This window comes from Cetorhinus maximus, chromosome 2 (genome assembly GCF_964194155.1).
Source record: "Cetorhinus maximus chromosome 2, sCetMax3.hap1.1, whole genome shotgun sequence".
Classification (NCBI taxonomy): domain Eukaryota; kingdom Metazoa; phylum Chordata; class Chondrichthyes; order Lamniformes; family Cetorhinidae; genus Cetorhinus; species Cetorhinus maximus.
The window spans coordinates 11,141,265-11,155,320 of NC_135880.1; the positions used below are offsets into that span (position 1 = coordinate 11,141,265).

Sequence of the window (14,056 nt, forward strand, 5' to 3'; positions counted from 1 at the left end):
ACAGACAAATGCAGTGGGATTCCAATCAAAGCCCACCATTATGGGGTTCATGGGTCAGTCCGCGTTTCTGCTACTGAAGGACTTCGTGTCTGGAAGCAGACCATCACAGCAGGCAGGCAATGACAGACATCTAGAGAGAGGCTATCATGACAAACGTCAGGAAACAGGCTGTCCAGGGGGCAGGCCGCCCGGGACAAGCCATCAAGCGCTCCCTTGGCGCTATGGAAAATCAAGCAAGCGATTTAGGAAAGGAGGAGTGGCATGGATGCAGAAAAACAGAACTGTAAAAGCTGACTACCTGAAATAAAGAAGAAGGACATCAGGCATCTACTAGGAGTATTCTGACGAAGCATCTACACCCAATACATTACTATCCTTATCTCTTTGCAGAGGCTCACAGACCTGCTTATTATTTGCAGCATTTTATTCGAAGAGATAGTTTACTGGAGGGTTGCTCTCCCTTACTTTTCTGAACCCCCTGCCCCGTCTCCCTTCACCACCACTTGCCCAGCTTCCTCCCATTTCCCTCTCTCCTACTTCCATCTCCATCTTCCTACTTCCCTTCCCTACAATCCATCCTACCTCCCCCTCCTCCCACCTCTCCTCTCTCCCATCGCCTCCCCCACCCCCCCCGAACCTCTCCTCTCTCCCTCCTGAATTGTAAACACTTTTCGGTAACCATTTTTTTGAAGGATGCTGAAGCAAAAGCAAAGCAGAATCTTAAAACCATACAGCTTACCGCGCGTGACACAAATCCTTCTCGGCCACTAATCTAACCCCAGCTCTGCATCGCTTACCCTCTTTACAGCTTTAATTTCATCTCCAGGTTTGATCCTTCGAGCATATCCACCCTGGACCAATGCCATTGTAATCCCCACAAAGAAGAACATCTTCCCTTGTTGCATACTAGAAAAAAAATACATAAGGACAAAGATGGTAAAGGAATAAGAGAAATCACACCTATGCATAGAAAATATTCACCGGCAAAGGCATTATGGTCCAACTGGCCGCCTCCTGTGCGGCATGATTCCATGTGGGTATTACGAGCAAGGCTGACATTTATTGCCAATCCCTTGTTGCCCTGAGACGTTGATAGTGATCTTTGATATAACTGAGTAGCTTGCTAGGGCACTTAAGAGAGTAGTTGAGAGTTAACCATGTTGTTGTGGGAGTGGAGTCACTTCTAAGCCTAGACAGGGTAAAATGGCAAGGTTTCTTTGCCTAAATCTTGCCCTGGCAGTTTGAGAATTTGATTTCAGTTAGAAAAAAAAGGCTGGAAATAAAAAAAACTGGTATCCGTAGAAGTGACCTTAAAGTTACTCGACTTTCAGGAAAAACTCGTTGGGTTCACTAATGTCTTTTAGGGAAGGAAATCTGCTGTTCCTACCTGGTCTGGCCTACATTTGACTCCAGTCCCAAAGCAATGTGGTTGACTCTTAACTGCCCTCCGAGAGGACCTAGCAAACCACTTATATCAAAAACTGCTACCTTTTCAGGGCAACTAGAGATGGCCAATAAATGCCAGTCATGCCAGCAATGCTTACATTCCAGGAATGAATTTTAAAAATTAACAATCCAGAAACATCCATTTATTATTAATCAGATAACTTTCAGAAATGAAAATACAATATAGTGCTGAGTAAGAAACAAGTCTCGTACCTGTTAAAATGGAAGCGCTGGTGAGTGAGAAAACTGAGTGTATACTCCAGGCCAGAGAAAAGAAAAATGTAGAGGAAATACACCAGTCCCAGAACTTTAAGGGTCTGCATGCCTGGATAGTTATCAAAAATAAAAGAAAAATCATTGCAAGCACATTTGTTTCTTCACCAGACATCACACTGTGGTCTAACCACACTTGTTCATCATGTATAGCAGGGTGGGAAGAGGCCGCTATGAAGCATAAACACCAGCATTGACCAGAGGGATGAATGTGCCTGTTAGTGCGCTGTAAATATTATTTATCAAATGTGTCAGCAGGGCTTCACTCCATGTAACAGAACATTGTTGCCAGGGTATTCAGATATATGGAGTTAGGTTGGGTAAATGTTGAAGTACAGATAGGCAATGATCTAATTGAATGGGGGGGTTGGGGGGGGAGAACAGGCTCGAGGGGCTGAATGGTCTCCTCATGTTCCTATGCTCCCATTTGTGCTTTGCATCACAACAGTCAGACAATTTGGCCTTCAGTGCACTAAAAGCATGAACAATTTGGGATAATGTTCAACCTGGTAAGCGTTTGGCCCAGATCCGAATGACAGTGGGAGCTGACACAAAAGAAATGGGCATTTCGCTCTTAGGTCAGGTGTACATTTCTCCAGGCTCAGTTATATCAGCTTGTCAGAATAAAATATAAAAAAATCTTTCATGTCTTCCTGTTGCTTCCACTTCCAAGTCAAATAAAATTTAATAACCTTCCCTTGTTTACTTATGAAGCCTTTGGGAGTTGTAAAAGTTTCACTTCTAAACTCCCCTTTTAAATTTAACAGCTGAAAAGTCAAGTCCCTACTTATCTTATAATGCAAATTTCAAACCCAACTTATTTACTTGAAATGCCACTTCACCGTAGCTTCTCATTACAAATGCATGCATCTAGCACCTTTGCCTTTGATCTCACACACAGAATACCACTATATTCACCAAAATCTTTTTAAAAATAACATCCATCTTCACACACGAAGCAGACTTAGGTGGTGACACAAAAAGGAAGGGGATTCCTAGTGGAGTCGCTGGATATTCACACCTTCTGGAGAGGGAGAATCCACCCGTCGTCGGACAGCAGAGAATCGAAACAGCGCCACTGGACTGAGGAGGTCTATGGCATTCTGAAAGGTGGATGAGACTGAGGAGACCTGAGGCAGGAAACAGAGGAGAATGATGAAGCGTCAGATACCCCTATTCATAATCCTAAAACAGATTATCTAGCAATTATCACTTTGCTGGCTAATATTCATCCCTTAGCCAACATCACAAAGAACAAAAATATTGCTGTTTGTGGGACCTTGCTGTGCTCAAATTGGCGGCTGTGTTTCCTACATTCCAGTGCTTCAAGAGTATTTAAAAGCAAAAAACTGCGGATGCTGGAAATCCAAAACAAAAGCAAAAATACCTGGAAAAACTCAGCAGGTCCGGCAGAGGAGCTCACACAATGTTTCGAGTCCGCATGACCGTTCTGTTGAAGAGTCATGCGGACTCGAAACGTTAACTGTGTTCCTCTCCACAGATGCTGCCGGACCTGCTGAGTTTTTCCAGGTATTTTTGTTTTTGTTCTTCAAGAGTATTTGATTGGCTGCAAAGCATTTTAGAATGTCCTGAGAATCAAAGAATAGTTACAGCACAGGAGGCCATTTGGCCTGTTGTGTCCATGCTAGCTTTCTACAAGAGCAACTCAGCTAGTTATGAAAAACAGGAGAGGAAAGCGCAGGAGGAAACGTCTAGGAATGTGATAGAGTATCTGTCATGTCAGGTCATGGAGAGTAAAAGGGAGTGCCAGGCTCAGTGTGAGGAAGGTGCCAGGAATTTGGAGAGAGCCAACAAGGCTGAGGAATAGTTGAACGATATCAAGTTGGCATTCATGGTAGCCCAAAATCAGGTACATGAAGGGGCTGACCATGGGCCCTGTAAGGAGGAAATTCATAAGCTGACCCAAGAATTATCTGTGGCCAGGGGTATGCCATGTCTTATAGTGCCGAGGGAAGCTGGGGTAGACTGGGGTGGGGAAAGAAAGGAGCCAGATGATGGGACCCAGTATAGCTCATGTCAGCTGGCTCCCAAGGCACCAGGACCACCAAGAACAATGTGTCCCCTGCGACAGCAAAAGTTTGGTCCACCCCCAGCAGGCGGTGGTCCGACTCTGTTGCAGAGCGATTATGTGGTCCCCTATATGACTTTCAGTGCTGGATCCTCACTTGGTTGAGTGCCGCTGACCTCACCATCAGCACACGAACGGTCCACATCCTTGATGGTCAGCTGAATTGCTCTATTGTCAAAGTCTGTCAGGACCTTGAGGTCGGGCATTCCTCCACCAGTCTGGGACCTCTCCCTTTTGTTGTGTGCCAGCTTGTCCTGCAAGAAGACAGATGGAGAGAGTGTAAGCAGGATGCCAGTCAGGCCAGATGAGAAGGATGCCTTGCATGTGTGGGTGCTGAGCCATGGACAGGATTGTGGACACGATCCGCAGGGCAGATGAAGTTGTGTGAGGTGTGGGTGTGAGAGAGTGAGCAGTGATGTCCCTTGAGCTGTCAGTGATGTGGATGCGTGATGGGTTTGTGAGTTAGAGTGATGAGAAGAGTGACTTACCCTGGCAGAACGGAAGAGATCATTCATCCTCTTTTGGCACTGGGTGGCTGTCCTCGTTTGGAGCGGGCTGTCGCTGACCACCGCTGCCACCGCCTCCCATGCTGGATTGGTGACCTTGCTTGCTGGTCTTTGCCCTGAGCAGGGGTAAAGGACATTGTGGCGGGCGTCCACTGAGTCTAGTATGTGCTCAAGGGAGGTGTTGCTAAATTTGGGGCCAGCATGTTTCCTAGCTTTAGCAGCCATCAGTTCCCAGCAGCTTCCTATCCCTTGGAGAGCGCTAGCTCTAAGCAGGGGTGGCCTTGAAATATGGCGCCCAGATTACTGAAGCTTTGAGGTCACGGTGAGGCTGGTGAATACAAGGCCACTCCACCAGCGATCCAACGTAAAACCCGTGCCTCTGGTTTTTTCACAATGTTCCACACGATACAGGGAAAATTCTGCCATTGCCGTTGGCAGGTCAAACGCCGATTTTTCCACCCAATATTGGACTTTGCCCTTTTCAGGGAAAATCCCAGCCTGAGTGGGTCAAATCTTGGTCGAAGGCAACAAAGATTATTTGCAGTCAAAAATGGTTTGGTTTGCACTGTATGTTGGTGTTAATTTGAATTAAGCTTTTTCCTGGGGTGTGGGCGTCACTGGCAAGGACAGCATTTGTTGCCCATCCCTAATTGCCCTTGAGAAGGTTGTGGTGAGCTGCTCTGTTGAATCACTGAAGTCCAAGTGGTGTAGGTCCTACCACATTGCAGTTTGGGAGGGAGTTCCAGGATTTTTGACCTAGCAACAGTGAAGGAAGGGCGATATAATTCCAAGTCAGGATGGTGTGTTTGGAAGTTGAAGGTGATAATGTACCTGTGCATCTGCTGCCCTTGTTTTTCCAGGTGGTAAAGGTCACAGGTTTGAAAGGTGATGTCTAAGAATCCTCATCAGGTTGCTGCAGTGTATCATGTAGATGACACTTAACCTATCAATATCCCTTTGTAGACTCTTCAGTTCCTCTCGACAACTTACTCTCCTATCTATCTTGGTGTCATCAACAAATTTAGCTACCATGCATTCGGTCCCTTCATCCAAATCATTGCTACAGATTGTAAATAGTTGAGGCCCCAGCACTGATCTCTGTGGCACTCCACTAGTTACAGCTTGTCAACCTGAAAAAGACCCATTTATCCATATTCTCTGCTTCCTGTTAGCTAACAAATCCTTTATTCGTGCTTGCATGTTACCATAAACACCGTGAATTTTATGTAGCAATGTTTCATGTGGTACCTCATCAAATGCCTTCTGGAAATCCAAGTCCATCACTTCTACAGGTTCCCCTTTATCCACCTTGCTTGTTACTTCCTCAAAGAACTCTAATAACTTAAACATGATTTCCCTTTCACAAAACCTAATTGACTCTGCCTGATTCAATTATGATTTTTTAAGTACCCCCCTTTAAGCTCCTTAATAACGGATTCTAGTGATTTCCCTATGACAGATGTTAGGCTAACTGGCCTGTAGCTGCCTGCTTACTGTCTCCCTCCTTTCTTGGTCATTCTTGCTATTTCCCAAACTGCCGGGACTCTTCCAGAATCTAAGGAATTTTGGAAGATTATAACCAATACCTATACTGTGTCTGCAGCCACTTCTTTTGAAACCCTAGGATGCAGGCCATCAGGTCCTGGGACTTGTCAGCCTTGAGGTCCAATACTTTTCCAAGTACTTTTCCCCTGGTCATGGTGATTGTCTTAAATTCCTTCCTCCCTTTCTCCTCTTGATTTTCAGGTATCTTTGGGAAATTTTCTAAGTCTTCTACAGTGAAGACACACAAAATGCCTGTTCAACACCTCTGCCATTTCCTTGATTTCCATTATTATTTTCCCAGACACTTTCTCCAGAGGACCAACACTAGCTTTAGTTACTTTTTTCCTATTTAAATACTTGTAGAAACTCTTCTGTTTTTATATTACTAGCTTAGCCTTCTCTCATACTCTACTTTCTCCATCTATTTTTTTACTCATTCTTTGCTGGTTGTTAAAATCTGACCAATCTCTGACCTACCACTAATCTTCACAGATTTGTACAGTGTTTCTTTCATTTTCACACCATCCTTAACTTCCTTATTTAGCCACGATGTCGAGAGTCACAGTGCCTGAGGAGTCAAGAGGTAAGTTACTTGTCACAGAATTCCCGGCCAGTGACCTGCTCTTGTAGCCACAGTATTTATATACCTGGCCCTGTTCAGTTTCTGGTTAATGGTACCCCCCTAGGATGCTGATGGCGGGGGATTCAGTAATGGTAATGTTGTTGAAGGTCAAGGAGAGATGATTAGATTTTCTCTCATTGGAGATTGTCATTTCCTGACACTTGTGTGGGACATATGTTACTTGCTACTTAGCTATCTAAGCCTGAATGTTGTTCTGGTCTTGCTGGATGCTGGTAGGAACTGCTTCTGTACCTGAGAAGTTGCAAATGGTACTGAAGACTGTAATCATCTTCAGCAAATATCTCCACTTCTGACCTTATGATTGAGGAAGGTCATTGATGAAGCAGGTGAAGATGGTCAAGCCTATGACCCTACCTGGAGGAACTCCAGTGATATCTTGGGCCTCCAACAACCCCCACCATCTTCTTTTGTGCTAGTTATGATTCCAACCAGTTCAGTTGCAGGGAAAATTTTGACAGTCAATAAGACATTGAGCTTAACAATTGGTTAAAAATAGCATAGAGAGGAATGTAACCCAGGAATATCCAAACCATAACACACAGGAATCATCTAATCCTGAAACCTTGGCAGTCCAGCCCATGAGGCCCAGAGTCCAATTGATGCTTATAATTCTTTCTGTTCAGTGGGAACTTCGTAGGGCAAAAACGTTTTTAAAAAAATATCTGTTCAAGGGATGCGGGCATTGCTGACAAGGCTAGTGTTCATCACCAATCTCTAGTTGCCCAGAGAAGGTGAGCTGCTGCCTTTGGCTACTGCAGTCCTTATCCTGAAAGCACTCTCACAGTGTTGTTGGGCAGGGAGTTCCAGGATTTTGATCCAGCAACAATGAAGAGACAGCCGATTATACCTCCAAGTTGGAATATTGTTGGGAAATTGTGCCATGTGGGGAGGGTGAGTCCTGAATCAGAATATTCATATCTTGTCAGTATTAAGGGGAGATGGTGGTGTAGTGGTAATGTCACTAGACTAGTAATCCAGAGGCCCAGGCTGATGCCCTGGTCAAATCCCACCACGACAGCTGGTGGAATTTGAATTCAATTAATATATCTGGAATATAAAGCTAGTCTCAGTAATGGCGACCATGAAACCATCATTGATTATCGTAAAAAGTCACTCAGTTGGCAATAAGGATGGGCAACAATTGCTGGCCTTGCAAGTGACACACACATCCCACGAAAGGATAAAGAAAAATATCAGTTGTATGCAAATTAATTTTACATGTGGGGTGGGGACCACAACAAAGCTCTAGGAAAATTTGTGAAACTTGCTGAAGATTAGTGCATAGAATAAATGGAATCCCAAATTTCTTCAAGAGGAATGTGTCTCTGCTGAAGATTCCCTGCTTGGCAAACCTTTTAATGTTTTCAAAAACTGCAGTGCGTCATTGTGACACAGTTGAAACCATGGGGTACAGTATGTAACCACAACACATCTGATAGAGGATGTGATATGTATTTGTTTGCATTGCACCAGAGTGTCTGACAAGTTGGCTTGACGAGAGATTACAACCAGCCCTTGATATTTTCTAAAGCTGGACATTTTCTTGCCGTTTTCCCTGTACAGCAATCAGAAGAAAGAGCTTGCAATTGTTTCGTGCTTTTCATGACTTCAGGATACTCCAAAGCACTCTCCAGCCAATTAAGCCCTTTTAAAGTGTGGCCATTGTTGTAATGTAGGAAACACAGCATTCAATTTGTGCACAGCAAGCTCCCACAAACTGCAATATTTTTGTCCTTTGTGATGTTGGCTGAGGGATGACTATTGGCCAGATTAGCGAGGGTAACTGTCCAGCTCCTCTCAAAATAGTGCCATGAGATCTTTTATGTCCACTGTAGTGGGAAGATGGGGCCTCAGTTTAACATCTCAGTCAAAAACCAGTACCTCTGTCAGTGCAACACTCCTTTAGTTCTGCACTGGTGCGTCAACCTGGATTTTGTGCTCATCTCTGAAGGGGTACTTGAGCTCACAACCTCCTGACTCAAAAGGTAAGAGTGCCACCCACTGAGCCACAGCTGACACCATGAAAAAAACCTCAAAAACACACATCATGTACCAGCAAGGTGGCTGACTTTCCCCAAACTTCCCAATCTGTTCCTGAGACTCAGTTCAAACACACCCTCTCCCACACTCATGCCTGCATGCCCCGATCAACTTTCATCCTGGCCCTATACCGTGATTCACACCACCTCCTGCTAACCGCACACATCCTCCCCGTGCCGCTATTCAAAGGCCCGTCAGAAAAAAAAAACACACTTGCTCGTTTCTTACCCGTTTCTCTTTGGGGAGAGTCTCCGGGAGAAAGAAGAAGATGAAGAGTAGATCTGACACCGCAAACACCATTGCCAGCTGTGCTGTCTGCAGGAAAAAAGTTCCGTCCTTCCCAGCATTCGATGCAAAGTAGGCTCCGATCACAGGCCCAACCGTGAAACCAAGAGAAAAAGCAACGCCGATCATCGCCTGCAAAAAGGGGGAAAATGGTGACTGTGATGTAGATACATTGATAGATACATGGATGGGAGAGGTCTGGAGGGTTATGGACTAGGTGCAGGTCAATGGGACTAGCGGAATAATATTTCGGCACAGACTAGAAGGGCCGAATGGCCTGTTTTCTGTGCTGTAGTGTTCTATGGTTCTATGGTTCTAGATGATTTGTTGTGGAGCTAATGTGACAGTTGTGGCTCAATAATAGGATTCTTGCCTCAGAGTCAGAATGTTGTAGGTTCAAGTCCCACTGTAGTGACTTGAGCACAGAATCCAGGCTGACATTCCAGTGCTGAGAAAGTGCTACATTGTTGGAGATGCCATCACTCAGATGAAACATTGGCTCCTCTCAAATGAATGCAAAAGATCCCCTAGCCAGTATTTTGAGGAAGAGCAGGGGAGTTATTCCCAGTGCTCTGGCAAATATTTATTCATCTATCAGCATCACATAAACAAATGATCCAGTTGCTGGTCAAAATCCTGAAACTCCTTCCCTCCCTAACAGCGCTGTGGATGTACCCCCACCATACGGACCACAGCAGTTCAAGAAGGTGGCTCATCACCGCCTTCTCAAGGGTAATTGGGGCTGGGCAATAAATGCTGGCCTTGCCAGCAATGCTCACATCTCAGGAACGAATAGAAAAATCGTGTTGACACTTGTGGGTTCTTGCTGTATGCAAATTGGTTGCTGTGTTTCCCTACACTACAACAGCAACAATACATCAAAAGAGACTTCATTGGCTGTAAAGAGCTTTGGGATGCCCAGAGGTCATGAAAGACACTACAGAAAGACAAGTTCACTTCATAATAAACATCAAAAAGAGATAGGCAAGTGAATGCCATGTCTTACAGACATTTAGAGAGAAAAGAGAATAGTAATATTACGATGTAATAGTAATACACATGCACACTTGTGGGCAGGGAGCAATGATTTGCATTTAGTAGTAGGTTGGTCTTGTGGCACAGTGGGTAGCACCCCTGCCTCTGAACCAGAAGCTCTGTGTTCAAGTCGCACTTCAGGACCTGATGGCCACAGAAGGTACGTTCATAACTGGCCAAACAGGTTGATTATCAGCCTGTAAATCAGGCTTGTCAACCAGCAGCCCCGCAGGAGAGATTGTGGCCCGCGACCTTTCTGGACTTGTCCTGCTGAACGTGTGTGCGTGTGCATGCGTGCGTGTTCACACTTACCCCCACACACCAACGCCCACTCTCACAGTGGGTGAGAGTGAGTGAGCACGGAGACTGAGTCTGAGCCGGAACTAAACAAGAGGGATAAGGGATCAAACTTGGGTAGAGGTAGCGATTCACGGTGTAGAGTCAAGACAGGAGGGCAAAATAGTAATATGAGAAATGAAGGTCAGAGAATGGCAAGAAGAGACAGAGAGAAAAAAACCTAAGAATACATCAACAGTCAAGACTAGATGTTACAAAGGTAACAAAAAGACAAAACTGAAGGCTCTCTATCTGAATGCACGTAATTCATAACAAAGTTAATGAATTGATGGCCCACATTGCAGTAAATAAGTATGACCTGATAGCAATTACGGAGACGTGGCTGCAGGATGACAATGATTGGGTCCTTAATATTGAAGGATACAAAACATTCAAGAAGAATAGAAAGCTAGGTAAAGATGGAGGGGTAGCACTGTTAATCAAAGAGGGCATTGGTGCAATAGTTAGAGATGACCTTGGTTCAAGAGATCAGGATGTAGAATCACTTTGGGTAGAGATAAGGCATTGTAGGGAAAAAAAAGTCATTAGTGGGAGTGGTCTACAGGCCCCCTGACAGTGGCCACAGTGTTGGACAAAGTGTTCAAGAGAAAATATTGTGTGCTTGTGATAAAGGGACGGCAATAATCATGGGCGATTTTAATCTACACATAAAGTAGAAAAATCAGATTGGCAGTAGTAGCATGGATGAGGAGTTCTTGGAATGCATTCGAGATAGTCTCTTAGTGCACCATGTTCTGGAACCAACCAGAGAGCAGGTTATATTAGATTTGGTATTGTGTAACGTGACAGGATTAATTAATGACCTCAAAGTAAAGGCACACCTAGGTAGCAGCAACCACAATATGATTGTGCGGACAGAGCCAAACTTCTGGCACCACAAGCAGCCTGTCTGTACAGGAGGGGAGGAAGAGCAATAGTAATAGGGGATTCTATAGTCAGGGGAACAGATAGGCGCTACTGTGGCCGTCAACGTGACTCCAGGATGGTGTGTTGCCTCCCTGGTGCCAGGGTCCGGGATGTCACTGAATGGCTGGAGGGCATCCTGAAGGGGGAGGATGAGAAGACAGAGGTCATGGTACATGTTGATACCAATGACATAGGTAGAAGGAGGGATGAGGTCTTGCATTCAGAATTCAGGGAGTTAGGCAGTAGACTAAAAAGCAGGACCTCTCAGGTTGTAATCTCTGGATTACTCCCAGTGCCACGTGCTGGCGAGCTCAGAAGTAGGAGAATAGCGCAGATGAATACGAGGCTTAAGAGTTGGTGCAGGAGGGAGGGTTTTAGATTCCTGGATCACTGGGACTGTTTCTGGGGAAGGTGGGGCCTGTACAAGCGGGATGGTCTACATCTGAACCAGAGCGGGACTAACATCATTACGGGCAGGTTTGCTAGTGCTGTTGGGAGGAGTTTAAACTAATTCAGCAGGGGGAGGGGACACAGAATGTTAGCAGAATAGGGACACATCATAATACAGTAAAACAATCAAGTCAGAGAGAGTACAGCTGCATCAAGTTTCAAGAGAGTAAGGCAAGGCCTCTACTTTAATGCCAGGAGTATTACAGGTAAAACGGATGAGTTAAGGGTGAGAATTGACACATGGAATTGTGATATAGTAGCCATCACTGAGATGTGGTTGAGGGAGGGGCAGGATTGGCAGCTCAACATTCCGGGATATAGAATCTTCAGGCGAGACATGGGAGGGGGTAAAAGAGGAGGAAGCATTGCATTATTAGTTAAGGAGTCAGTTACTGCAGTAAGGAGAGATGATATCTTGGAGGGGGCATCGAATGAAGCTTTGTGGGTAGAGCTTAGGAATAAAAAAAGGGGCAGCCACATTGTTAGGTGTTTATTATAGACCCCCAGATAGTCAGCAGGAAATTGGGAGCAAATATGTGCACAATTTGTGGAGGTGTGTAAAAACAATAACAATAGGGTAATTATATTAGGTGATTTCAATTTTCCCAACATTAATTGGGATAGACATGGTGTTAAGGGCTTGGATGGTGTGGATTTCTTGAAATGTGTACAGGAGAACTTTTTAGGTCAATATGTAGAGGGTCCAACAAGAGACGGCGCAGTGCTGGACCTAATTCTGGGGAATGAAGCCGGACAGGTGGCTGAGGTGGTGGTGGACGAGCATTTTAGTGATAGCGACCACAATATGGTACAGTATAAGTTTGTTATGGACAAAGGAATAGACAAGTTGCAAAATAATGTTTTGGATTGGGGGAGAGCGGATTTTAGTAAAATAAGGCAGGATCTGGCCAAGGTAGACTGGGAACAGCTACTTGTGGGGAAATCTACAGAGGAGCAGTGGGGGGCGTTCAAAAAGGAAATGGGGAGGGTACAAGCTCAACATGTTCCCTCTAGGGTGATAGGAAGGAGTAACAAGCCCAGAGAACCATGCATGGCCAGAGATATTCAGGATACGATGAGAAGGAAAAGAGAGGCTTTTAGCAGGTACAAGGGAAGCAAATCAGCGGAGGCATTAGTGGAGTACAGAAAGTGCAGGGTGGAGCTTAAGAAAGCAATTAGGAGAGCAAAGAGGGGATATGAGAAAGCTCTGGCTGGTAAAAGTAGGAAAAATCCCAAGATATTCTATAAGTATATCAATGAGAAGAGGATAACCAAGGAAAGAGTAGGGCCCATAAGCGACCAAGGGGGCAATCTATGGGTGGAGCCAGAGGACATCGCTAGAGTGTTGAATGAATACTTCACATCCGTCTTCACCCAAGAGAATGAGGATGAAGGTATCAAACTCGGGGAGAGAGACTGCGAGGTTCTTAAGCAAATTGATATAGGGAGTGACAAGGTATTGGAGGTGTTGGCAGGCTTAAAAGTGGACAAATCTCCAGGTCTGGATGATTTGTGGCCCAGACTGCTGAGGGAGGCAAGGGAGGAGATTGCAGGGGCTCTGACCCAAGTTTTAATTCCTCTTTGGCCCCGGTGGAGGTGCCAGAGGACTGGAGAACAGCTAATGTGGTTCCGCTATTTAAGAAGGGTTGTAGAGATAAGCCAGGGAACTACAGGCCAGTGAGTCTCACGTCAGTGGTAGGGAAACTATTGCAGAAAATTCTGAAGGAGAGAATCTATCTCCACTTGGAGAGGCAAGGTTTGATCAGGGATAGTCAGCATGGCTTTGTCAGAGGGAGGTCATGCCTAACAAATTTGATTGAATTTTTTGAGGTGACCAGGTGTATAGATGAGGGTAGTGCAGTTGATGTAGTTTATATGGATTTCAGCAAAGCCTTTGACAAGGTCCCACATGGGAGACTTATAAAGAAGGCAAATGCACATGGGATATAGGGTAATTTGATAAGGTGGATTCAAAATTGGCTTAGTTGTAGGAGACAGAGGGTGATGACAGAAGGATGCTTTAGTGCTGGAAGCCAGTGTCCAGTGGCATACCACAGGGATCTGTGCTCTGTCCCCTATTATTCGTCATTTATATAAATGACATAGATGACTATGTGGGGGGTAGGATTAGTAAGTCTGTGGATGACACAAAGATTGGCCGGGTGGTTAATAGTGAGGTTAATAGTGAGGTTGAGTGTCTTGGGCTACAGGAAGATATAGACGGGATGGTCAAATGGGCGGATAAGAGGCAGATGAAATTTAACCCTGAAAAGTGTGAGGTGATACATTTTGGAAGGAGTATTTTGACACGGAAGTATTCAATGAACAGCATGAGACTAGGAAGTTCTGAGGAACAAAGGGAGCTTGGCGTGTGTGTCCATAGATCTCTGAAGGCGGAGGGGCATGTTAGTGGGGTGGTGAAAAAGGCATATGGGAAGTTATGAAGAGAGGTTGGATAGACTTGGGTTGTTTTCGTTGGAG

The 14,056-nt window shown here is 45.1% G+C and overlaps 1 protein-coding gene across 1 annotated transcript in view; it reads right to left on the reverse strand.

The window, feature by feature from the left end:
- slc75a1 (solute carrier family 75 member 1) overlaps positions 1 to 14,056 on the reverse strand; it is a 57,548-nt gene that overhangs the window by 12,971 nt on the left and 30,521 nt on the right. Inside the window, exons 6-9 of the mRNA XM_078561150.1 lie at positions 8,771 to 8,959; positions 2,741 to 2,849; positions 1,660 to 1,771; positions 798 to 906 (exon numbers count right to left, since the gene is read on the reverse strand). Coding sequence (XP_078417276.1) covers positions 798 to 906; positions 1,660 to 1,771; positions 2,741 to 2,849; positions 8,771 to 8,959 — 519 coding nt within the window. The remainder of the gene's footprint in view (positions 1 to 797; positions 907 to 1,659; positions 1,772 to 2,740; positions 2,850 to 8,770; positions 8,960 to 14,056) is intronic.